The sequence below is a fragment of the Psittacula echo genome, assembly GCF_963264785.1.
Source record: "Psittacula echo genome assembly, chromosome: 3".
Classification (NCBI taxonomy): domain Eukaryota; kingdom Metazoa; phylum Chordata; class Aves; order Psittaciformes; family Psittacidae; genus Psittacula; species Psittacula echo.
The window spans coordinates 41,184,446-41,210,424 of record NC_137736.1 but is presented as its reverse complement, the minus strand read 5'-3'; the positions used below and the strand labels follow the sequence as shown (position 1 = coordinate 41,210,424).

General features: G+C 35.8%; 1 protein-coding gene across 1 annotated transcript in view; it reads right to left on the bottom strand.

Moving 5' to 3' along the window:
- The window catches only part of DMD (dystrophin), a gene marked incomplete at both ends in the record, with an annotated part of 1,114,107 nt that overhangs the window by 178,653 nt on the left and 909,475 nt on the right, over positions 1 to 25,979 (bottom strand). Inside the window, 4 exons of the mRNA XM_080612996.1 lie at positions 11,394 to 11,662; positions 12,327 to 12,447; positions 20,892 to 21,048; positions 24,743 to 24,915. Of these exons, the coding sequence (XP_080469122.1) occupies positions 11,394 to 11,662; positions 12,327 to 12,447; positions 20,892 to 21,048; positions 24,743 to 24,915 (720 nt within the window). The remainder of the gene's footprint in view (positions 1 to 11,393; positions 11,663 to 12,326; positions 12,448 to 20,891; positions 21,049 to 24,742; positions 24,916 to 25,979) is intronic.

Here is a 25,979-nt window from a genome sequence, read left to right as displayed (position 1 = left end):
TAGATCTTTTATGTCTAATAAGACCATCCTTCAACAATGTCAGACAAGGGAATTTAGTTTTAACAGTAGATTTTAGTAGAACATAAGTGAGGACAGTTTACTTTTTTGGCTTATTTAGGAAGAAAGAATACTAAAATAAAATGCTGAAAAGGAGAGAGTTAAATAAAAATTTAAAAATGAAACAGGTCTAGGGTTTTTATGGCAATGTCAGACATAGGCTGGGAGACTGCATGAGGAGCAGCACTCCCTTTCACAGGCATTCAGGCTGAAACGCGTCTGGGTGGCAGACTGTCCTGTTATGTTTTGAGGGAGAGAAAGCTCTGGGAAATGAGTAGCTGTGGCTCCTGCTGAAACCTACGATAATTGTCATTCTTAATCCTCTCAATAATCAAACCCAGCTAAAATAAAATAATTTGCAGGCAAAAGCTAAAGAGTATAAAAATACTTTGAGTGGCATTGTTATCTGGACAAATTGATTCAATTTGATTCACTGATTCAATTCCCTATTTGCAAACTGGGGATAATATTCCATCTATTGCAGTTTCAGAAAGAAGCTGGTTAACTCATACTATTTGGAACTTGAGCACTATAAAAGTGCTAAGTAGCATTTGTAAGGTTTTATTAAGGGTTAACTTGAACAGAAAATATGAAATAAAACTCTATTAGGCTTTAAATATATAAAGATTAAAATGAGAAAAGTACAGCACCATGGGCTGCTGATATATATCCCAGGCAATCTAACATTCATTTTACTCCCTAAATAATTACTGTGTGCCAGCATACGAGCTTGATAAATTGATTTTATTTTGCTCATTGATTTGCTCATGTTGAAGTAACATTATCATTACAGAATCTGCACACTAGATAGTTACAACAACAGGACTTGGAGAGCCAATGTTTTAAGAAAATATTTCATTAGAAACATAATACTGGCAGATTTCTTCTCATGGAAAAAACCTGCATCCTCACAGAAAGCAGACAACATTAAAATTAATTTCTAACACTCCTCCCTTTTCCCTCCTCTTGTATCTCATTGAACATCAATGTCTCTAGTTTTATATTCACTGCTGGTATGTCCTTTCCCATTACGTAAAAATGTTTCAATAGCAGACTATATATAGCAGATCAGATTTCTGTTATAAATACTCCTTGAATATACTTTTGCTCCCTTTAGCCACCCACCTCCCTGAGCCACAGTCATTTAGGAAAGCCTGAATAAAATGGTCCCATAATAAAAAGAAAAGTGTTGCTTGCATTGAATTTAATTTTTTTTCTCCTTGCATAAATATTTACATTTCCAGGTTATTAGAGAAAGAAGAACAGAATCACAGCAATTCAAGAGCATCTTTGATTTAATGTCATTTGTCTGGGTATGTTAATACTTGATCATCAGACTAATATGTACCGTGTTTACACGGTCAAACTTAAAACAAAAAGCCATGTTAAATGCTAGAGTCCCACAATAACCCTGCTGCTTAGGTACATAAACATTAATGTTTGATTCTCCTTCTAAAGGCTCATGTCCCATTCTTATTTCTGGTAAATTGAAAAATAGAAATCCTTAAAAAAATTCTCGTCTGACCTCAGTTCTGAACTTCAGAGGCACAAAATGACAGACAAGTCTTTACGCATGTATTAGTCAGTCTCCTCAGCAGGCTATCAGAAACCAAGATCAGAGATTACCAATACTTAAAAAGTCAAATTCTGTCTACAAATGTGCATTTGAACTCCCACTGAAAGCAGCAGGGTGAGTTCACACAAGTGAAAATTTGGCTCTAAATGAAATCTGTTGATCTAATAGTAGCATGCTCTACCAAAAATGTGTTCAAGGTAGAAAAGATTTCCACTTTTTACTTGTCACCTTTTTTTTCCTTTAGAATTCTGGCATTTTTCTGCACTTACTGTCAGGGAAAAGTTAACAGTATTGTTTAGCCCAAAGTTCCTTAATCAAAGATGAAATAGTTAATCTGAACATTAATAATTGTGTTAAAACAATTAGTACAAATCTGGTGCAAATTGGGTGAAATCTGGTGCAGCTCTTTCCCAAGTGCTGGTTCTTTCGCAAAATGGTCTGCGAGAGGCTGCTTCTTACACCAGTTGTTATAATTCCAAAAAAAAAGTTAATTAAAGAATACTCATGTGTTGTTTGTTCTTTGTTAGCAGAGGAACATTAATGCTTCTGTAATGCTTCGGTTATGCTACTGTTTTCCAACAAGTAGCATGGTAAAGGGCAGTCTTAATTTTAAAACACTAATCTAAGATTTCACCGCTCTGCCTGCTCGTCATTTTCTTATTATTCCTATGTAAAAAAGATTTTGTGCTCTCCCTTAAAATAGGTAGTTTGACATAGACAAAACTTCTGTGTAATCTATACTTCATAAAACATTGACATAATGAAAGCAGTAGTATCTAAATATCAGAAGTGTATAGCTTATTGCAAAAAAGCAGTCAGCAGAAGATGGTCAACAGATGGTTTGCTTAAAATGGGCTTAGATATGGGCTACTGACATAGTTATAGCTAAAACAAATTCTCCAAACTGATTACACAGCAACAAAATAACACAGATGAGACTTTTAGATTAAATTTGTATCAGTTGCAAATACATGACTATTACATATTAAATAACCACTTGCAAGTGTATTTCTTTTCATGTGAGAAAATAAATTGATTCATACGCTGTTAAAATGAGATTAAGAGACCACAGGACACAACTGAGTAACTTTCATCTCCTGCAAGCTAAGAAGCATAGCAGAAATAACTTCAGCTGGTACAACGACATGATGAAGCACTCCATGGTTTTTAACTTAATTTTGTATTTAAAGCAAACTTTAGAAAATTAAACTTGCCCCCAGGAGTGACAACCAAATAACCCTACTAAATTCTCTGTTGTATAAAGAAGGTAAAGGTAAAAACAATATACCAGGTATAAAAAAAAAAAGCCAAAAAAGTATACATAAAAAGTATAAAAGTATTAAAAAAAAAAAAAAAAAAAAAAGGTAAAACCAATATACCAGGCTACACAACTGGTCTTTGATGATTTACAACAACCTGAAAGTTGACCCTTTAATGACTTCAACAAACTTCAAATATTACTTTCATCATAAGAAGCTACACAAAATTTTAAATTCACAAAAAATATTATCTATGATAAGGGCATCTATAGGATTTCAAAACGTTCCAGAGAATTTAAATAAGATTTTGGTTTATTTTAAAATAAAGTTTATTATGTTCTGATATACTTTACTGACGATTTAGTTTACATTAGCAATAAAACAGCCATATCTTCAATTTTCTCAGGGATGATTTTTTGGGTTTTGGAAAGCTAGCAAATGAGTTAGGAAGAAACGGCTATTATGTGTGAATTAGTTTTTAAAAATCACAGAGTCTAGCACAGAACATATTAAATGACTTATTAAAGGAAATAGGACAATTCAGACTGATTATACTCTTTGGTGGTGATAGCTGGCTTCAAATTAAATTGAAAAAACATATATGCATTTCAAAGTAGTCTAAGGAGACATCATAATTATTGTGTGACTATCACAGAATGACATACGTATGAAATGGTAAACTTCAGAAGCATTTGCAATGGTAATTACTTCAGTTGTAGTCTGAAGAAAACCTTAATACTTCCATCTCCTACACTACATGCATTTTCCTATTCAGCTATCAAACATGGATGCTGTAATTTTTTAACTGTACAAATAATTAAAAAATATTTAATCGAATCTTTGTTCACACTCTAAAATTCTGTATATGGAATGCTTTAGTACTTTTTGGTAGGTTCAGATCTAAAATAATAGGAAGTATAACTATTGTGGACGGTAACCCTTGTAAACTGTCAAAATACACTCTAGTCTGAGTACTGAAACTGCTGAAACAATACTGTAGGGCCACTTCTGTAGGCTTACCTGCTACAAACTCTGCTAAATAGAAATTTTCTCCTCAAATTTCTGTAGACAGTAGAGAAACCAGTGAGTGTTGCACATGAAAAAAAAAAAAAAGATTACATATGGGAGAAATTTGTGGTAAAAAAAGTGGCCTTCAAATAATGCAGAAGATAATGTAGGATTTTGTAGTGGAACAAAACCAAGTTTGTTCAGAATACTAGGCAAGATAATTTACTTCCAAATAGCAGTGATTTGCTGTTGATATTAATTCTGACCCTTATTGTCTTTTTTTTTTTTTTTTTAAGAAACAAATTGTAAATAACGAGAATCTCAAAATTCACTGTGTAACTGAATTTTATTTTACAGAGTGGACTGCATGAGTTCTGACAGCTTAACTTAATGCATAGCTTAATTTTACGTTAGGAAAAAATTAACAGGAGCATATGCGCCACATTACAATCTGACCCCAATATGCTTCCACATGGATCTAGCAATGCTATTGATATCTAGCTGGTTGGAAGTTCTGGTTATTCAATACATTGATCTTCCAGGTAATTATTTCTTGTATGGTTTCTATGGATTTATTTATAACTGATCTCTTCATGCCCACTGTATATCGCCATTGTGAGGAGGGAATGAATGTGGAGTATTGTCTTGGGTTTAGGTACCATTCATTAATTTTCCTGTATGTGAACTTACAAAAATCATTCTTTCTTCAGGAAAGATAGAAAATTGTCAGTTTCCTAAGCATTTCAAATAATTTTGGAAGATTTTTTTTTTTTTCTGTGAATGAGAACACAAATCAGAAATTCAACAACTCACTTTGCTCTCAGAATATACATTGTAGGCAGCTGTCAGCACAGTTCCTTCATAATAGCACTTTAAGACTCTACTTCTCTGCAATACCTCTTTTCAGCACAGCAGTAGCTGAACAGTACCGAAATGAAGTACAGAAGAATATATAAGGCTTTTTTTTTTCATTAAATGAACTGCCTATGTTCATTCATTCTCCAGTAATAGAGATTGCTGATCTAGTATTAAAGTGTTTGCAATAATATGGTATTTAAACCTTTCCAAATCTGTTTCTTTTCTTTCTAAATGAACATATGAACACAACTGAAATTTAGCTAATTATCTTAAGGGGTTGTCTTACTTTTTGTCTCATTTAAAGAAGAGATGACTAGGGACAAAAGAACTAAGTGCACATAGAAAGCTAATTTGGAGTAGAGGATGAGCAGATCAGTTAATTTCTAATCTACGCATAATTACAAACTGTGTTCAGTTTACAAATTAGATAGAAGTTTCAGGTTGACATTTTCCAGTGAACATTTGTCAGTGACATACAATTGGCTACAACTGTCAATAACGCAGAAAAAAGGCTGAAATAAATAGCATATAATTCAGACTAACAACTCAGAGAAAAAGGGTTACTCATGCAGTACTTGTGAATTTCTTTTTTTTCACAGTTTTGTTGAAAATAATTAGTAAAATTGCATTAAAATTCTAAATAGGCTGTGAAAATAATTTGAAAGGACACTTACAGCCTTTGTGAATACACTTGTTACATTAAATACATTAAAATCAATAATCCATATAGCAAAGTTCATATTCTTCCCACTGCTTTATTCATAACTGTAAAAGTGATCTGCAAGAGCAACAATCAGTTCTTAAGAAGCAAGATTGAGACTTTGATGAAAACTGCTCAGAGGAAATACAAGACTTAAGCCACTAAATTCTGCTCTCCTGCTTACAGTTAACAATCATCACATAAAGTCGAGGTGCCCTCTATGTGACAATGAAGAAGAACAAATCATTCTATAATAGAATTGAATTAATTGAAAAAAGGACTATGTAGTTCAGCTTCTATTTGGCAGGTGTTCTTGACATACGGGCTTCTATTTTGAACTAGGGAAACCATAGACACAACTGCCTATTATTATTTTTCTTCTTCTTTTTTTTTTTTTTTTTTTTTTACTGTGGTTAAAAAAAAATCAGAAAGGAGTTATATCCTCCATGGACTCTAGAGGCTCTGCTGTTTATTTACAGTGCTGAGCATGATAGGAAACTGAAGTAGTCATATGTCACTAGTGATATGGTAGATGAATAACAAATTTACCTTTTAACTGAAACATTCGCAAAAGAAAAATATATAACGTTTAAGTGAATCAATTACTAAGAACAATAAGAAAACAGTAGCAACCATGTGTTAAACCAGCTTATACAGGCCAAATAACAGATCAAAGGCATCTAAAATCTGAAGAGCTGAGTGATTCTCCGAGTCTTTAGCATTACAAGGAAAGTTTTAAAATTGCACATGAGAAATTACACAACAGCTTTTAACTCATTATCCATTCTCATATACATACATCACTTTGGGAGACTGCTGCAGTTTTGGAGCTAAGGACTGCTCCTGTAGACTGGAAAAGGTTACTAGGATGTAGGAGGAGTAATTCAGTGCTGAGCAGGTTGGAGATTTCTTCCCCCTCCCTCCACTTGTCCATTTACCAATCTCTTTTGCCCCTTCAGTCTTCCCATGGTTGGACCTCTACTTTAAACTCAGATTGATGTTCTTCATTTAGCATATGCAAAGTAGACATTGCCGCTTACCTGGCTAATGCTTTGAGTCAATTCCACATACTCTTTTACATAAATGTTCCCATGTTAGCTTTCTTAACCTTATTAAACCTTTCAGGCAAAAGCCTAGTATTCTTTTAGTGTTAATTTCCTTTCAAAGCAACAATTTTGTATACAAGTAACTACAAATATAATACTATTAATGAAAGTTTATTTTATGTAGTTGTTAAAGTCTTATGAAGAAAATAAAGGTGGGCAACATTTTATAGAAAGGCCTAGAGTTGCCTTCATTTCTTGTACAAAAGTAGCCAAAATATAATCTTTCTCTTCCACCTTTGATATTACGGGAAATGAAACACAAAACGCTTCCCAATTGTTCAGGTTCCATTTAAACAAAAGAAGGGAAGGGGGAGAAAAACTGACTAAATTTGATCATTATTACTGAGATAGTAATAATTGTTACATCTAAACTTATCAAGACAGGGAGTAAATCCAAAATGAACTATCCAAGAAATAAGTTCAACAGAAAAAATGGGCTTAAAACATGTCTTATTGCTCATGTCACAGATACTATATTTACATTAAACCCTGTTTTTTACATTCTGAAAAAGCCGGAAATTAAGGCTAGAGTTGTGAGTATATTTTAAGTATTTGCACACTTTAGCTAGATATGGATCAAGATCAAAGTTTCTATAGTCTAGCCAGTTCACATGTAGCAAATGCAAACTTGAAAACATTTGAGGATATACATGCTCTGTTTCAGGGTTACATAAATTATTGGTCTTAACCTGCAACCTTTCTAAAATAGATTTCACTCTTAAAAAAAAATATGAATGTCATAAATATGAATAACTGAGGTAAAACCTACAAATCCCAAACCCATAGTTTTATATAGGTCTTCATAATTGTCCTGGGTTCAGCAGCAGCAGTCAGTTTTTCTCCTTCTTAGTAGCTGGTGCTGTGCTGTGGTTTTGACTTTCGGCCTGGGAATAATACTGATAAAAGCCGATGTTTTCAGTTGCTGGTCAGAATGTTTACCCTGACCAAGGACTTTGTGAGTCTCATGCTCTGCCAGGGAGGAGGAGAAGCCGGGAGGAAGCAGGGACAGGACACCTGACCCAAACTAGCCAAAGAGGTATTCCATACCACAGCGCGTCATGCCGGGGGATGTAACTGGGAGCTACCCGGAAGGGCACGTCCTCTTTTCTGTCGGGCTCTTTTCCGGCGGGTGGTATCGTATTCTCTTCCCTTGTTATTTCTCTCATCATTATTATTATTGGTGATAGCAGTAGTGATTTGTGTTATACCTTAGTTACTGGACTGTTCTTATCTCAACCTGTGGGAGTTACATCCTTTCAATTCTCCTCCCCATCCCTCTGGGGGGGTGGGGGGGGAAGTAGACTGCGTGGTTCTAATTTACGGCCTGGGCTTAAACCACGACAGTTCTTTTTACAGTTCTTTAGGGGTGGTGTAGCTGCTGTACTTGTCGCTGGGGTAGCTGCACTGTCTGTTGCAGTCGAAGTCTGAGTAGTGGCTGTACTTGTCGCTAGGGGTGGTGTAGCTGCTGTGCTCAGAGCTGGAGTAGCTGCGCTGTCTGTTGCTTCGCCCTCAGATCCAGGGACATTTCTTTCCTTTTGAAGGTGCTGGATAGTGTTGAATAAGGCCCGGTAAGCATAGGCCAAGCCCCAGCACGTTGACATGATTTGTCCCTCTCTGGTATGATCAGGATGACAACACACCTCATTTAAGTGTTTTACTAATTCTTCTGGATTTTGCACTTGTTCGGTGGTGAAATTCCAAAACACTGGAGGGGCCCACTGACCTAGATACTTGCCCATACTATCCCACACACCCTGCCACTCATGGCTGTCCAGCCTCGGGGAAAATCTCTCGGTCCCCCTATATTGTCATCTAACCCCAGACAAGACCCAAACCCGACTCTGCTTAACTCTTGAGATCAGACATAATGGTCGTGGACAAAACACACTCTGTATGCGTGCCAACATGGTGATCCCCATCACAATCAGCAAACAGGTCTCAACAATATTAAAAGGCCATTCAAAAACTTCAAAACTCTCAAACGATGCTGTAAACGGTCTGGGAGGGGCACTGGGAGGGTAAAAGAATGTCTCCTTCATAGGCTGACCACCCAGGAAGGAGAAAAAAGATGTATAGTTGCTAAGCATTTGTATTATATACCTCCCAAAGTATAAAGGTGGTGACCACACTGGGAACATAAGCCAGATCAGTTTCATGATCAATTTTTCTATTGTATTACAAGTCATTACCATAAAATACAATGAGAGAGTAACCTTAACCCAAGCCCCACACTTGAAAAACACTAACACAGCAAATACCGGCTCTAAGTAACCTACGGCATATTGAGACTGTGATATCAAAAACAACAACTTTGAGAGCCAATAAATCAGCATTGTGATGAGTGACTATTAATCCAAAACACTGAATGCTTATCACAAATACGATTAGACACACTCCGGTCAGATCTGTCGTTATCTCAACCCTTCGTGCCCCACGTTGGGCGCCAAAAAAGAACTGTCATGGTTTAAGCCCAGGCCGTAAATTAGAACCATGCAGTCTAATTCTCCCCCCACCCCCCCAGAGGGATGGGGAGGAGAATTGAAAGAATGTAATTCCCACGGGTTGAGATAAGAACAGTCCAGTAACTAAGGTATAACACAAATCACTACTGCTATCACCAATAATAATAATGATGAGAGAAATAACAAGGGAAGAGAATACGATACCACCCGCCGGAAAAGAGCCCGACAGAAAAGAGGACGTGCCCTTCCGGGTAGCTCCCAGTTACATCCCCCAGCATGACGCGCTGTGGTATGGAATACCTCTTTGGCTAGTTTGGGTCAGGTGTCCTGTCCCTGCTTCCTCCCGGCTTCTCCTCCTCCCTGGCAGAGCATGAGACTCACAAAGTCCTTGGTCAGGGTAAACATTCTGACCAGCAACTGAAAACATCGGCTTTTATCAGTATTATTCCCAGGCCGAAAGTCAAAACCACAGCACAGCACCAGCTACTAAGAAGGAGAAAAACTGACTGCTGCTGCTGAACCCAGGGCAATATTGCAGACACAATTGTAGATTTCTGGGTAGTTATTAATTTTACAAATGCTTGCATTGCCTAGTTAGTATAGGCATTTCTCTTCAGTATCTATGTTGGAATTATATTTTGTTAGAGCAGTACATACCTTCTAGACAGTTTACTTTAGGACAATTATTGTACTACTGACACCATTAATATTTTCCAGCTTTTGGCCTATTGTGTTCTTATATTACCTAAGCTGATTATGATCACTTAGTGATGAAAGCACAATATTTCCATATGCATGCATCTAGCAGATTATAATTGCCATATATGAAATGAAAAGTTATAGCCCATAAGGATATGAATATACTCTGCACAGGTCTTTCATTTACCATTTACCTGATAATCTTATGGTATGGTTTTATGATGGACTATAGTAATAAATATTTTAAGTAATTATAGTAAAATTAGATAAAAATTGGGGGGATAGGTGGTAGCATCTAATTTTAAACTTGAAACAGAAGTTTTGGTTTCTGTCTAGCCCTAATATTAAGGCTTCAGAAGGAATAAACAGACATCTATTAATTGATAGCACCTTCTGGATTTTGTCACGGCTGTTATTACTAGTTCATTATGTCCTCTAGGATGGATTATTTTATATATATATGTATCTTTAAATGTAACAGGATTCAGCACAATAATTGTGGAGGCAAAAGTTATGGTCACAGCTTTACAATTAAGCAACTTGCTTTGTTTTCCAGTAATATCAGGGACTCAGTGTTTCTGTTCAGATTATCTTCTTCAGAATTACAAAAAACCTCATGGCCATAATAGAAGGTACTTTCTGAGAATTTATAAAGTTACGAATTTAAATGAAGATAAACAAATTTTGCAGCTGTTCATCAGCTACCAGGTACTTCATTTTTCTTGTATAATATTTGTACAGGACACTCATTAAACTTCCTGTGTGACTAAAACTTGTGAACTTTTTTTTTTACATAAACTACATTTGATTTTTAAAGGTATTTTTTTCTTGCCATTATTTTATCTTGCCATATTATTCTATTTCCTCTTTCTCAGATCCTAATGTTCTACTAGAGAAAATAACAGTCAGTTCAGGTCTCTTTCAAAATGAGTAATAATTCCCATTTATGTGAATGGAACAGAGGCACTTTGTTCCTATCAAAATGGCAACTGCCTCTATTGTGCTCTAGCTAAAGGCATCCTGGCCATGATATTCATGCTGAAGTAGGACAAGTCCTCATGAGTTGCTCAATAAGCAATTATTTTAAGAAACAACTCTTGAAAGCAAATAAGCATTAAGTTACAGAAAATAATGACAGCTTTTCCAGGATTTTTTTTAATATCTTATGTTAAGAGGCCTAGTTATCAAATAAGATAGCAAATACCACCAGTGTGATGAAAGAACAAAACCACAGATTTTAAATTATTTCAATTCTACTCTAAAAGTATAGACACAATTATTTATTCATCATACTCACAAATTATAATAAACATAAAGAGCTGAATCAATTTTCTATACTTTTATCATGTACTCTCCTATCTGTTCTCTTTGGCTTTCTTTACTGCTAACTGCATCTTCTGAGCTAACAGTGAGTACGCTGAGGATATTTACACATTCCTGTAGTGCTTTTTGCCAATGTAAGCATTATACATTCTCAATGGTAATTCGATTCCATTCTAATTGCAGAAATTATAAAATGCTTTTTATGTACTTTTAAAAAGAAATAGAAATCACTATGATACAAAGCTATCAATTTCTCATTTTCAAAGATAATTCCTGATTTGGGGATTCATACAATGAACGAATCAATTACTTCATACTCAGAAATACTGATATACTGACACATACCTTGACTTTTTCTAAGTGATCCTGAAGAGAATCAATTAGCAGATCCCCTACTGGCTGCCAGGATCCCTTGAACACTTCAGCCTGGCGTAGTTTTAGGTCCACTTCATCCATCGCCTCTTGAAGGCCCTGCAGTCTTTCAAGAGCATCATCTATCTTCTTCTGCCAATCAGCAGACTGTAGATTCAACTTATCCCACTCAGTTCTGACCTCATCTGCTTGCCTTTGGAGAAGTTTTGTGACATTATGGGCCCTTTCCTCAGGTGGCAGCTCTAAACGTAAAAGTTAAGAGGCTTTTAAGACATATTCTGTCTTAGAAGAAAAATAATTGCCATCTGGGTAAGTTCAAAGCTCAGTAAGAAACTGTTCATAACCAAAGAAGCCTGTGAAATTTATTTTGTTTATCTGTTCTTGTTTGAAAGTCTCTTAGCAAATTTAAATCTTGACACCATACAGATCACCAAAATATACATTTAACTGTATAAAGGCATTTTCAAACATGCAAGGTGTAGCTAAAAGTTTATCAAATGTGGCCTGAAAAATAGGTCTGTGCATACATAAATATTAATCACTGTGAATCTTTTGCTGCAACTGAGGGAATTTGGGAGTATCTGTAGTACTGAGACTACATGTTGGATTTTAAGTTAAATTGCAGCTTTTAGACCTCAAATGGGCCTACAGTTATAGACAGGTCATGAAGGTTTAAAGTCAGTTTTAAAATCTGCTTATAAATATGCATGTCTATTTAGTGCCACAGTGTTCAGAAGGATTGCTAAGGGTTCTTTCATCTATATTTTTTGCTTAGTCTCTGAATACTGATATTCAGCTTGGAGTGTAAAAGGAATGCTTTCACACTGGCTGGCAGAATTTATTTAATCAACGCTGACCATCACCGATCTTTCCAGCAATGTGTCATTACCCTCTTTCTTCAATTACCTCTTGGTTCTGGGTAGAGTTTTTCCAGTCCCTCCACAGGCTGCTCTGCTAAAAGGATTCTCACAGTCTCAAGCGCACTCCTGATAACAGGTTCTTTTGTTTTCAGCTCCCTCTTGAAAGTCTGAGAGATGAAACAAAAGTATTGTAAGTGGATATACAGTGAAATACCAAGTGCTAGCCCCTTTTTTCATCAATTTTAGAACAAAATTTCCAACAACAACTTCCATGTATATTACAAGTAGCTACCAAAAAAATGTAAAAGAGATAACCAGCTTCTGCTTAACCTAAAATCACATTATATTCAAACGAGCAAATCTACTGCCAGTATACTGCAAAGTACTCAAGGTTGCTGATCAAATTTTCACTGTAAGAGGGATCCCTTTTGTTGATTTGTCAGAGTCAACTCCAAAACTAAGCTCCATGGTGCAAAGCTTTGGCTGGCTACATATTGGACCACACCAGCATCGCTAAGAGTTCTTGAAAGCAAGATTTACCACATTAAGAAGGTAAATGCAACATGTTTCACGGCTACCTACCACTTTGCTACTGCTGCTGGCAACAGTTTACTCACATAAAAAAAAAAAAAAGACTGAAGGATATTGACATGTTAACCTGTAACTACCCCCCCTCCCACCCCATACACACATTACAATATAATAAATTGTAGCACTCTTTTCTAGTGTTAGTGTAGATACATGTCCTCCAAAATTGCATGAACTGAGAGTTTTGACATGCAGAATCAAGGCCAAGGTGAAAGTTCAGAAATACAATCTAGCCTAGATGAAGGCATGCATGAATAAAAATTAAAGGGCAGAAATTAGTTCTTATGAAATAGATAATTCCTAGTTACTTTAATCAGTATTTATTATCAATTCCCATATCTTTAACATTGCTTGGTGATAAATTCTGCTCCTTTTCAAATCAACTGTATTTCTCCCTTTTACCTCTTCCTTTCCTGTTATGCTTTTGGGCACCTGTCTCCTTTCTTGTCTTTTCTTCCTCTTTCCTGTTTGCATTTTTCTTCATCCAGCAACAGCTCCTTTTACTACCTCTCTTATATTCCCTGCTTTTAAAATGACTGTGAGGAAGATTCTCAAGGTTGGTATTTAAAGTTTTGGCAGTCTACTGAAAGTACACATATCTCCGTGGTTTTTTTTTTTTTTGGTTTTTTTTTTTGTTTGTTTCTTTGGTTTTGTTTGGGTTTTGATTGTTTGTTTGTTGGTTTTAGTTTTTATTTGTTTTGTTTTGTGTTGGGTTTTTTTCTTAAGGAGAATTTAAGACTCCGTTAATCTGAATCCAAATGTTCACCACACACAAATGCAGATGAAACCTGGCCTGTGGGTTGGTTGCATGTTGCACTAGGTCTTTTGCATGTTGTATTGAATGTATCTAAATGGTCCTTACACACTGTTTTATTTCAACATTTTCTTCTCTATTTATATAACAATATTGAATGCATAATGTTTTCAAGTAGCACAGAGGTAAAATATGCAGATAATTATAGTACAGTGTAACACAAAACACAACACTGAAAAAAGAAGAGCCATATGCCATGAGTAAAAACCAGATATTTTACTCCAGGGATTAGAAAATTCTTCATAAAGCACAGGCATTACATAGGCTTCTAACATAATAAATTCACCAATTAAATTAAATTAACTATTAAACAAAATTTGGGTTTCTATGCAAACTAATGAAAGATTATAAATCCAATATTAAAAGTTCATTACACTTTGAATTATATTTGATTTGAAATGCTTTGCGTAGGAAATACCTAACGGAACTATTAATGAGAATCATATCTGAAGTTTATGATATGAGCACTCACAGGTAAAAAATTCTTAATACATTTCAGGGAAGTAAACTTAAGGGAATGACTGTTATTCTACTACAAATATTTAAAAATCTTTTTATTAAGAGGCCAAGAACTGACCATAACATTTGTGATTGTGAATTGGGAAAACCCTTTAGCCTTTTGCTTTCTTGAAGGAAGCAACAAAGTAAAAAATTCTCATTTTGTATCATCATGGACATCAGTGGGGCTGGGATCCCTTCACAGAGTGTATCTCATAACAAAATCTATTGTTTGATTAAGATCTGTGATAAATGTTTTAAACAATCATGTTGACTTTTAGGAACCAACACTGATTATCAGAAACAGAGTACTGTATCCTAACAAGTAAACTACTATTGGACATTGCTCTGCATAAAAACTGAGTGGGGTTACCCCAGGGTTAAAACTCAGACAATTTTAAGTTTAGAAATTTTTGTAATTCATACTTGACTCTTGCATTTAGTGCAATGGAAAGAGGAAATACAATAAGCTTTTTCATACCTCTAAAAGATGAAAAAATCTATTCCTTTAATTAGTCTTGGTGCTCACCTCACATTACATCATTCTGTCCCACTACACGAGTGTGGCAGGTCTTCAGCTCAAGTAAGCCAGCAGGCAGCATAACTTAAAAGTGCTCCCCATGGACTGTGTGCTTTGCTCTCATCTGATAGTGTTAAAAGTGACATCAATAGTCGCATTTGCTTTTAAATGTTAGAATTTTATAACAGCTTAAAGAAATAATATGCTTCATCAATGTTTCCAAAGACAAATTATTTCTCAGAAATGTTTATGTCCCTAATGGATCAAACAGGAGGCATATGCACAAGCGTCTGTTCTCTTTATACACACCAAGAGCAGGAACAAGTCTCAGGTATTCCAGAGGAACACAGAGCTATGCCAATTTATAGATATTTAAAAGCCAGAAATGCCTTTGAGCTATGTATTTAGGAATAAGTAGTACTGCTGTATGGAGTGCTGGTACTGTACTCAGTTCAACCCTATCTGTTGTACATGTAGTAACAATGAGAACACAAATATCTTATTTCAGCTTGTACTGTCACTGCATAAAACCATACCAACCAGATACACATAGAGGCATTATGTTTCCAAAAGAGGTTTAAATACAGGTTTAAAGACACATTCCTCTCTTGTGCAGCAGAACAAGGATAACATAATCAGATACGCATACAGCATTCCACAAGGTGTGTGAGTGGGAATAATTTAATCTATCTTCTCAAAACAACAGAGAATCACGAATGGGAACTTTCTGACTCTGTGTATTTTGCATTTAGTCACAGAGAATCTCCTTCTCACTTATTAAGGGATAACAGTGAGCTACTGTGTTAAATGTTTTCCAGCTTTTCCATTCTGGAGCTGGTTGATGCGATTATAGTCTGTAAATCCTGAGTTTTAAAATAGTACACAGTATGGTTTTAAGACCTATTTACAATTCTCAATGCCTTCTCTAGTTTTGATCTGCAGACTTCTACTAAGTTAAAATATGTTTCAGTATAAGAAATTTAAAAAGGAGGAAATTAAAAAAACATGAGGCTACAGCAGTAGCACAGAACAGCATTAAAAATAATGAATGCTCGTTTCATACTATCCCATTCCAAAAAGGTTCTTACTGTACGAAGCCAGGTTTTCTGATTAAAGTTTTGTTGTGAAATATGTACACACTACTAATAAAAATCATAAATAGCAATAAATGACATCTTCTCTTCTTTTGGGGAAAAAAAAATAATAATAAAAAAATAATCTATCTGGAGCCCTGAAAAATGCATCTTTATATTAAGCAGAATATCACTGAAAGCAGAATTAGCCTAAATAAATGTCTAATTTACAGCTAATGATTTCAGGCTAATTTCATTGAATTCCTTAACTTCTTCCACACTTCGTAGTGACTGTAGAGGAAATCGAATGTGCATAATGTATGACCTGACAAAAAAAAAAAGTAAACTACTTTATTTAAGCATCTCTATTTGTCATCAACTCTGCAGCAGTAATGGCATTCTTCCCACCATTTTAATAATGCATATATTGATTAGCTTATCTCAGACCTCCACTGCCTCCTCATGGGTGTCCCTAAATCTCTTTAGACGGAGAAACACAGATTGTTTAAATCGAATGATGAAAATGCAATGAGAGGTGCATTAGTAAAGCTTACCTTAATCTCTGTTATTAGAAAAGCTGATATTTTTTGCTTTTAATAAATTTTAAAGAGAAAGAGTGCAATTAAATTAACACAAGATGTTTCAAAACCAGAATGCTTTTTAAAAATTGGGTTTTACTTCAGTTTTACATTCCATAGTGCCACCAGAAAAAGTTGAAGCAGGAATTGTACTGCTCAGGCGCTATTGTTATAGATGTGAAAGGGTTTCCAGGGAATTATATATTTATGAATCTATATTCATTCATTTACGAATCTATAATCATAAATGCTGTTTATGCTGTTTATGCTGTTAATACAATCATACACAGAAGACATGGTAGCTCTTCAAAGAATGAAAGTAAAAGCAGGCTATTTGCATGATGCCTAAGTTACTTAACTTAGATTAACTGTAACATGTACAGAGTTATTGATAAAATTTCAATAAAACATTATTATTACGTTTAGTAAAGCAACAAAACCTGCAAGATAATTAAATAATGTTTCGATGAACAGCAGCATTTTTATCATTGACTGACACCACTACACATACAAATATATTCTAAGATTTGGCACAGACACAATTTCTTCAGATGCCGAAAATTGACAAAATGACCCGCACTACATGTAAGTTCAAACAAAAAGCAGTTATGTGGGTGTATTTGGGAAAAATTCTAAATTGCCTTGACTAAAATGCACCTCACATTTATAACATAAGAATGATTTTGACTGCACTGATATCTCTTCTCTCAGTTCAGTTCAAGCTCTCCTCTGGCATAGATTCAAGCATTTGAAATCTTCATCTAAATCTTACTCTTAAAATTTTTAAAGCCAATCTTGGCAAATAGAAGTATTCCAATGATAAGAACCAACTTCTTTCCATCTCTGCAATGAAAGTCTGAGGCATTCCAGTTGGCCTTTTAAACTACAGAGAGGCTAAGCATATTTGGTATTTTTCTTTAAAATGCATTTTTAAGGGGAAAACTATAATAAAATCAGTTTGTAACATCACTTTAGAAAAAGGATTCAGGCATAAAATCAGATTTGCATTCATCATGCCATTTTTCAAGAGCAGTCAGTTAAAATGTTCCCCTGCTGAGGTTTTTTCTTTTCTCTAATGTAGAATTTACCTGGGTTCACTTCTGGCTTTACCCGGCAAAAACAATTCTTCACAGAAGGAAAGATGTTGTACTGATATATAAGACCAAAGCTGGAAGTTTGGGTCATTTAAAAAATTGGTCAGATCAGGTAGAGACTTAAATTGCTTACTGAAGACTGATTTTCAGAACAGACACTCAGGAGAATAAAATGAACAGTCAGGTGATTCTTTTTCTCAAGAACAAAATTCAACTACTCTTCATTTTCACATCCAACACTGAGAGCTAAGTTCTGTTCTTAAGCAGGGGTCCAAAACTCCTGAAAAAACCACAGATTTTCAGTGCTGTATTCTAGTTTTAAAGTAGATAGTTCAGCACATGTGCTACAAGCCTTTTTAGAAGCATTTTTTCTTATGTTCAGAAATAAGCTACGCTGCTTATTCAGATACAACCTTTGTATGTCTGTTTCTATAAAAGAAACTTTAAGAGAAAGTCCACAGTGTCCAGGGATAAAAAACCACCCTAAAACCAGTTTAAAACCTCCAAGTTGCAAACACAGATTTTCACAAAGACAACCTGAAATCGACAGAGTTTTGCACTGGTTGTTTTTCCTTCCTTCTGTGCAAGAGATATTTGAAGAGCAGACAGGGTAACCTAATTTCATGGATTATGTTTTGTTCTTTTTTTCACAGGGAATCAGAATAGCTACAACTAGAAAGGCCTTACAATAAACTAGTGAAGTGCTACAGAACAGGAAAAGAAAAGAAGCCATATTTCTAAAAGGAACTAAAATGTTCTAGCTTTGACGAAACTATAGATTTGTGTCTGTATGTATCAGCATGTGACAGAGAAGATGATCAAAAAGTTAGAAGAAGATCTATTTTTTAAAGTCACTTTGCATATATTCATGGTACCTTTTACCCAACACTTCTCATCCCTAAAAGTTTTAAGCAATTCCATTGATTGGTGAGTGACAGAGAGATCACTTAGTTCATTACTGAAGGCTTGACATCTTTATGATGAATTCTGGGAAACTTTCAAATAGCTTATAGAACAAAATATATATATATATTTATATATATAAATATATAGAACAATATTTATAGCTTATAGAACAGCATTAACATTTTATGAGAAAGAATCTAGATTAAAAAAAACTTTCTTTGATCTAAGAGGAAAGATAATGTTTTCAGACACTCAAATATTGTTCAGATGACAAAAGTTTTGTTGTAACAATCTTACACAAATCTTTCTCTAAGTCTTGCTTTGGCTCAAGAACTGTCTTTGGATAAGGGGTTTGAGTTAATGTCATGCCGTTTTAAAGCAACACCTATATTGTTTCTTTCATCCTGATGGGGTTAAAACTCCTTTATAGAAGTTGCTAAAGACAGCTGGCTAGGACAGAGACCTTAGGCATTTTATATATCTTAACTTTCACAGAGGGAAAGGTAAAAAGGTATGGGGGTGCTCCATAAGTCATGGATCTCTTGGCCTGTTTCTGTGATAAATGCCTGAATTCCCAAGTAAAGTTTTGTGAGAAAGACACATCTGACACATCCAACACATCACTTCTCCAAAAGGAAGACCTAGCAAACGCGAGCAAGCTGTCCCTTGCAGCAAAGCATTATATTATCATAGAATCATAGAATAGTTAGGGTTAGAAAAGACCTTAAGATCATCTAGCTCCAACTCCTCTGCTACGGGTAGAGACACATCACACTAAACCATGTCACCCAAGGCTCTGTCCAACCCAGCCTTGAGCTCCACCAGGGATTGAGCATTCACAACTTCCTTGGGCAACTCATTCCAGTGCCTCATCACCCTCACAGTAAAAAACTTCTTCCTTATATCTAATCTATTATCTTGAAAAAGCATTGTGCACTGACAGCAAAATGTTTTTTGTTCATATTTCTCTTTGGCTTTCTCAGCCATTAGGTAAAAGACAGGCCCCCGAAAAACCATACTGCCACTAAATCCCATCAGTCTGCTACTTGCTGAAGCTGGGTGTGCTTTCCCAGTTACCTTTCGCATGGTTCCCTGTTCCTTCACAGAACAGTTTCTCCCCACTTACTGTTTTATTCAGCAATTTTTCTCCTTTATTTTTGCAGGACACTAGATTCCCAATGGGTTTCCTTATGGCACCACTAAAAAGCAGCCACTGAGGTACTAGAACTGTGATTTCACATTCAGACACGAATAGACTGAAATGGCATAGCAAATTACACAGTATCACAGTATCACAGTATGTTAGAGATTGGAAGGGACCTCAAAAGATCATCTAGTCCAATCCCCCTGCCAGAGCAGGAACCCCTAGATAAGGTTACACAGGAATGTGTCCAGGCGGGTTTTGAATGTCTCCAGAGAAGGAGACTCCACAACCCCCTGGGCAGCCTGTTCCAGTGTTCTGTCACCCTCACTGAGAAGAAGTTTCTTCTCAAGTTTAAGTGGAACCTCTTGTGTTCCAGTTTGTACCCATTACCCCTTGTCTTATCATTGTTTGCCACTGAGAAGAGCCTGGCTCCATCCTCGTGACACTCCCCCTTTATACATTTATATACACTAATAAGGTCACCCCTCAGTCTCCTCTTCTCCAAACTATAGAGACCCAGCTCCCTCAGCCTTTCCTCATAAGGGAGATGCTCCACTCCCTTAATCATCTTAGTTGCCCTGCTATTAGTTAATAGTTAAAAGCTATTTACCTGAAAGCAGACAATAAGTTCACATCAGACAGATGTGAACTTGACTGAACACATGAAACACACCTAAATTATAACTTTACTACAAAAAAACCTGTGTGAATCTTTGTATGAAGAATTTTTCAGCAGTATTGTGTTATTTTGGGGGTTTTTCATTTGGTGGGTTTAAAAAAAGTGCCACAACTTCCCATACAAGTGTTGGATTTAGGTTTCTTTTTACTACATACCTTAGTCCAGAACAGTCCCCATATGATGCTCTGCTATTGCCTTTCCATAAGAATTTCCTGATGAAACTAGTTTGATCCATAGACAATTACAGTCAGTTATCACAGTTGGTTCAGGGTGCACACAGTTGCGCATTAGAGCTGGTATCAACTATTCTTTTCACAGAAGTTCCCAAAACCAATATAAAAATAGGGTTTCATAACTAATTCAAAACTAAATTAAACATTAAGTTTAAATGCCTGATCTAGAAAAATTATCAGAACTAATTATTTAACTCTCAAATAACATTAAGTTGTTAATTGTTCTGGCCATGAAAACTAGCTCTTTTGTGATAGGTCTATGAAAATGCCAAACAGCTGGTAGCAAACACTCCCTTCTCCAAAAGGCTGATTTTCTAAACTGTGTTTGAAAATCATCGCTACTACTCTTAAGCAAGTTCAGTTTTCATTGTTTCTAAAATATGTTTTGAAGGGTATCTTGCTTTTCCCAATGAGGACTGTTTCATGCAACACTAACCTGCAAAACAAAAAGCAGTGAGTGAAAGATCATTTAAAAAAATCATACCCTGTGAATATCATTCTGTTTCTGCACAGTGGGAAGATCTCCACCAATGGGTGCTTGCTGCTTTAATTCATCCTCCTTCAATTGCAGCCATGCCAAAAGTTCCTGAAGAGAGAGATGTAAACGCTTCCACTGGTCTGTACTGGCTTCCAAATGGGATCTGAAAGCATGTATTAAATATAAGATATATTCAAATACAGTGATAATAAAAACCTAATAGTATAAGCTTATTTACTGAGAAAGATCTTAGTATTTCATTAACTTAATGATTTTTAAATAGCTTCTGTAGCTTTGAATTTGTTTCTGGCAACACAGATTTAAATTTGGTTCCACAGTCCTGGCCTGAAACATCTGTTCTTTTCCCATGTCTCTGCTTCTTGTTTGTTTGTTGTTTGTTTGTTCTTTTTAATTTAGTTTTCTTCTTCAGCAGTGCTGAATTGTCAGTCTCACTAAAGGTGCACAAATATTATGCAGGACTAGCACAGAAGTAACTTAATCATCACTTAGGATTACTAGGAGATTAACATTTCAACTCAGAGAAGAGCAAGCATTTTTCTAAACCACTACATCAACCATTCAATCTCACACAAGATTAATGCTCACCTTCTAGGTAAGAGAACCAATTTCATCTTTTCCCAAAAAAGTCATGAGGGAATTGTTAAAGCCAATAGAATCCCTTTACACTACCAAAATGTCTGTGCCATTTGAACAGAGGTGTGAATAAAACTAATTGAATCATTGGAAAAATTAAAAGACAGCATACTACTTCATGCAAACAAGGTCTCCAACATAAGGACATCTAAATATTTCCTCTGTGTATGTGTAAATGTGTATTTTTAATACTCGGATCAAGTATTGAGCTACTAATTTTCAGCAACTGTTTTCTGTGGGGAGAAAATATGCAACTGAAACATCACGGAACTGGTCAAATCTTCAATTTGTTTATACCATAGATAAAGCACATGAAAATTTTGTCTTTCTAGACTTACGAATAAGCTAATTTTTAATTGCTGTTTGGGAAGAAATTCCTAATTCACTTCCAGTAATGTAGCAATTCAAACTGTATTTGAATCAAAAAGCTGTACTGTATAACAGTAAAGTGATAAAATTTACGAAAGACAGATTTTCTTTTATTTCATATATTTTCTGTTTAACTTCCAGCTTTGTTTGCATAACATTTCTCTTCTTTTTCCGTGACTGCATACAAAATCACATATTTTCTGACAGTGAAAATTCTACTCCTATACCTCATACAGAGTGGTCTATAAAGAAATACGATAAATATGGACTCAGTGTTTTGCAGACCTTATTACGTAGTGTAGATATGGAAATGAGGAGTAGTTGAGGGTGAAGTCAACTGTATTTGTTTGAAATGCTCTACAGATCCTGTCTTTTTTCTAACCTCTTATACCAGGAAATTGGAGTGGCAAGGAAAGAGAAAGGAAAGGGACATATTAGCTGTAGGCTAACAGAAAGCTCAGCTTCTCTGGTATGTGAGCTGATGGAAAATTTTCTTCTTTTTTAAACTTAAAGGCTATGTGGGAGGGACACACATAGACCGCGCTGTTTTTTGATCTCTGTTCTCACAGGGCAGCTGTGAGCTGGGGCAAAACTGCCTCACATCACACATTGCTTGCGGAGGCCAGACCTGCAGGCAATGAAGGCTGGGGAAGCTTCAGGATGCCTCTGAAAGTAGCAAGGGGGGAAGAGAGGTAGAGATGTGGCATGAGGAGCTGCAGGAGGTGACAACCAGAGCAAGTACCACAGGTCTTCTGAGTGGACACAGTCAAGCAGCCAAGTTTCTGAGGCAGGTTAATTCCTGTCTCCCATGTTTATTCAGTAAAAGTAAGCTTCTACCTTCTCCAGAGAAAGGCAGCAATTGGAAACACTGGAGTATTCACTTCTTCCCTGCTTCCCCAGGTATGGCTTTACATGGTGAAAGTGCAAAAAGTGACCCAAAGTGGTTTTGTTACTGCTACTCTGCTTTGCTGATTCCCAATTTGGTGAGTGTTTTCCTGGAACCCATCTTGTTCTGCCCTTCCTTCAGCTTTGGGAATATAAGTTTACGTATGTGCATGCTAGTATACATTCTATGCATACACTCTAAACTCATATGAGTGCACTCATATATTCATAACTGTGTTCAAGCACGTGCAGACAAAGCAGATAATAGAAAAATTTTTCTTTTAAATGAGTTATTTATAAGAAAAAATGTTTATTAGGCTAAACTATGCTAAGTTATCCAAACAGAAGAGATGTAATAATGGAAAAGAATTTGGCTTTTCTTGATATTTACCAGACTTAGAAAAAAATGCCCACCTAATTTGAGCAATGGCATGGGTCTTCTGTTTCAGCAGTCTAGAAATTAAGCTACATAAAGAAACTTGTGAAACTGATGCCTGGGGAACATTTAAAATGTCTGCTCTTATATCTCTTTTGTGTAAGTATTGTGAAATCCATACAACACCATGTGATGGAAAGAAATAGCTCCAAGCAGCTAGGCTGAGAATAGCCTGTTCATTCAGTCTGGTGGCCAGCAACATTTAAACTGAATGTCATAGAAGTTAAGAATTGTCTCTTATCATAATCAATAAGTTGCTGAACACCTTCAGCCTTTTGTAGGAAGCAAATATTTTTGAGACGTCTGTTATTTTGAATGTTTAATTCAAGAAGTCACTGTGATATAGCTAGTTATTATTTCTTACTTGACTAATGGCAGTGATACATGAAACTGCAAAAAAACTGAAAGACAGAAAGTACCACTTATTTAATTATTGCTATTTGGCCAACTGACTGTTTTTCTTATCTCAAACATTGCTTCATTTTGGCAAGTTCATGGGTAAAAGGCATATGAAAAAAGAATTCTCTGAGAGACTTTGCAGGTTTATATCCCTCTTCTTTAGTTCCTCAGAAAAAAAAAAAAAAAAGGAGGAATGTGTCTCTTTAGCTACTAATATCTTTTCAACCTCATACCTTTAATTTATGATTAATGTTTAATGATTAATGTTATGAAGATGGTTTTTGTCATTACACAGCCTGACCTCCCTCAGGGCCTGAGATGAAAAAAAGATAATATTTCATACATTACTTTGAAAAGCACATCTGCCTTTTGCTGCTCTCTGAATTACTACCAACACACAGAAGGTGAGCAAGTGAAAAAATGCCCGAGACAACGCAACAGAGCTGGGATGCCTCTTATAAAAGTCGTGTTTCTGAAAAGAAGCTTCCTGAACAATTTCTTTTGAAACAAATTCTTCAGCCCATTGAAGCCTGTACCTCCCTTTCGCAATTTGTAAAATTATCATTTATTATATTTTTCCTTGGAAGCAGAATTTTTTTCTCTCATGACACTACCTATGGCTTTCTATTACCTCTGGATTTTATTTGGCACTTATCCACTCTCCACAAAACAGCTATCAGCTTAAATAACTTATTTTCTCACTTACAAGGCTATTTTTAGTTTTGCAATGGAAATAGCAGCCTTAGAAATAAAGCTTATCATAAATACAGGTTGTTTAATCACTTTCTTTCATGTCTTGTTGATAAGTCATACGCAGATCTAGAAAAAGGCTGCATTTAGAAGGGTTACAGTTATTGTTTAAACATCTTAATCACTCCTTCTGTAATTACAAAACCTCATCATATGCCTGAAATCCTAATCCTCTACTATCATTTTCACACCAAAAAGACCTAATCATTCTTACAATGCTACGCCAATATTCAGAATAGCGCAAAAAATTTAAAAATGGACAAAAATAGTGCTATCAGAAGCAAAATTAAACCTTTTTACTGTCAAAACACAGCATTTCATCCTACACAGCAAGTGTAGGCTTTTGTTTATGTTCAGATCCTACCTAATATTTAGGGATTTCTTCCTAAGATCACTCCATCTGAGATTCATGTTATCCAGGCGTCTCTGTAACAGGGCTGCATCCTCAGAGCCTTCCAGGGACCTCAGAATTTTCTGCCCATTTTCATCCAGGTTGTGAAAGATGTCAGTATGAGCATCGATTTCCGTCTGTAGTTCCTATGGAAGCAATAGAAAACAATACATGTGAGCTCTTTCAAAACCATAGAAACTATCACCTCTCAAAAAAGTGGAAAAATCCTCAGTGCAACATCGAATTAGCACAGATTTTGATTAGTGCTTTTATGGTATACATGTTGCCCTTTCACATGAAGGCCATCTGTACTGAATAATGATCTTTTCTCCATACGGAGTATACTGAACAAAATTTAGAAAGTTGGAAGTCTAGCCTAACAGGCAACAAAGCAAGGACAAGATATGTTTACTGTGCTGACGAGGGAAGAAAACCCCCAAACAAACGAATAGAAAACCCTCAGGATCTCAGGTATATCTGACCTTCACATGATATGTCTTCCTATGCAACATTTTCAGTTTGAGCTGGGGACTGCAACACCGGTTCTGCTGCATGGCAATTCCAAGAAATCTACGCGTCTGCAGCAGCTGAGCTTTGAAATGCCAAGTTCACTTACATTCTGTTGACAGAATGCATTTTGGAGCACAGGCCTCAGCAGTCAGTAGCAATAAACAGCTACTTTGTGCTGTATCAAAACACTGGTCAGGGCCACGGCTGTAGGAGGGCCTGAGAATAGCAGGGACCCGGAATATGCAACTCAATGCAAAGAATATGCTCATGTTGAACAGCCAACTTTTCTTATCACTTTGTTACTGCAGGCCAGTTCTACATTTCAAATTCATTTTTCCCCCTCATTTTTAGCACGGCTGTTTCTGCCAAAATAACATTCTTTAGAGAGCTGCCTGGTACTAGCATTCCTGCCTGCCCACACACTCAATGCAGCCTTTGTACGTTGGTTGCCCTTCTCCAAGACGTTTACATGCTGCAGATCCACAAAGACAGATTCATTCGCAAAAAAAGAGTGGTTGAATCAAGCTCTTTAAAAAGTATAAAAATAAAAATAATAATAATTTAAACATGTACATACATGAGCACACATGTACTCTGTAAGTAGCCATATAGACACAAAAGTACTTCTACTTTCAAACCAAAAAAGTACACAAAGACACAAAGAAAATGACCTAGTAAATAAAGCTCTGCATTTTCTCGT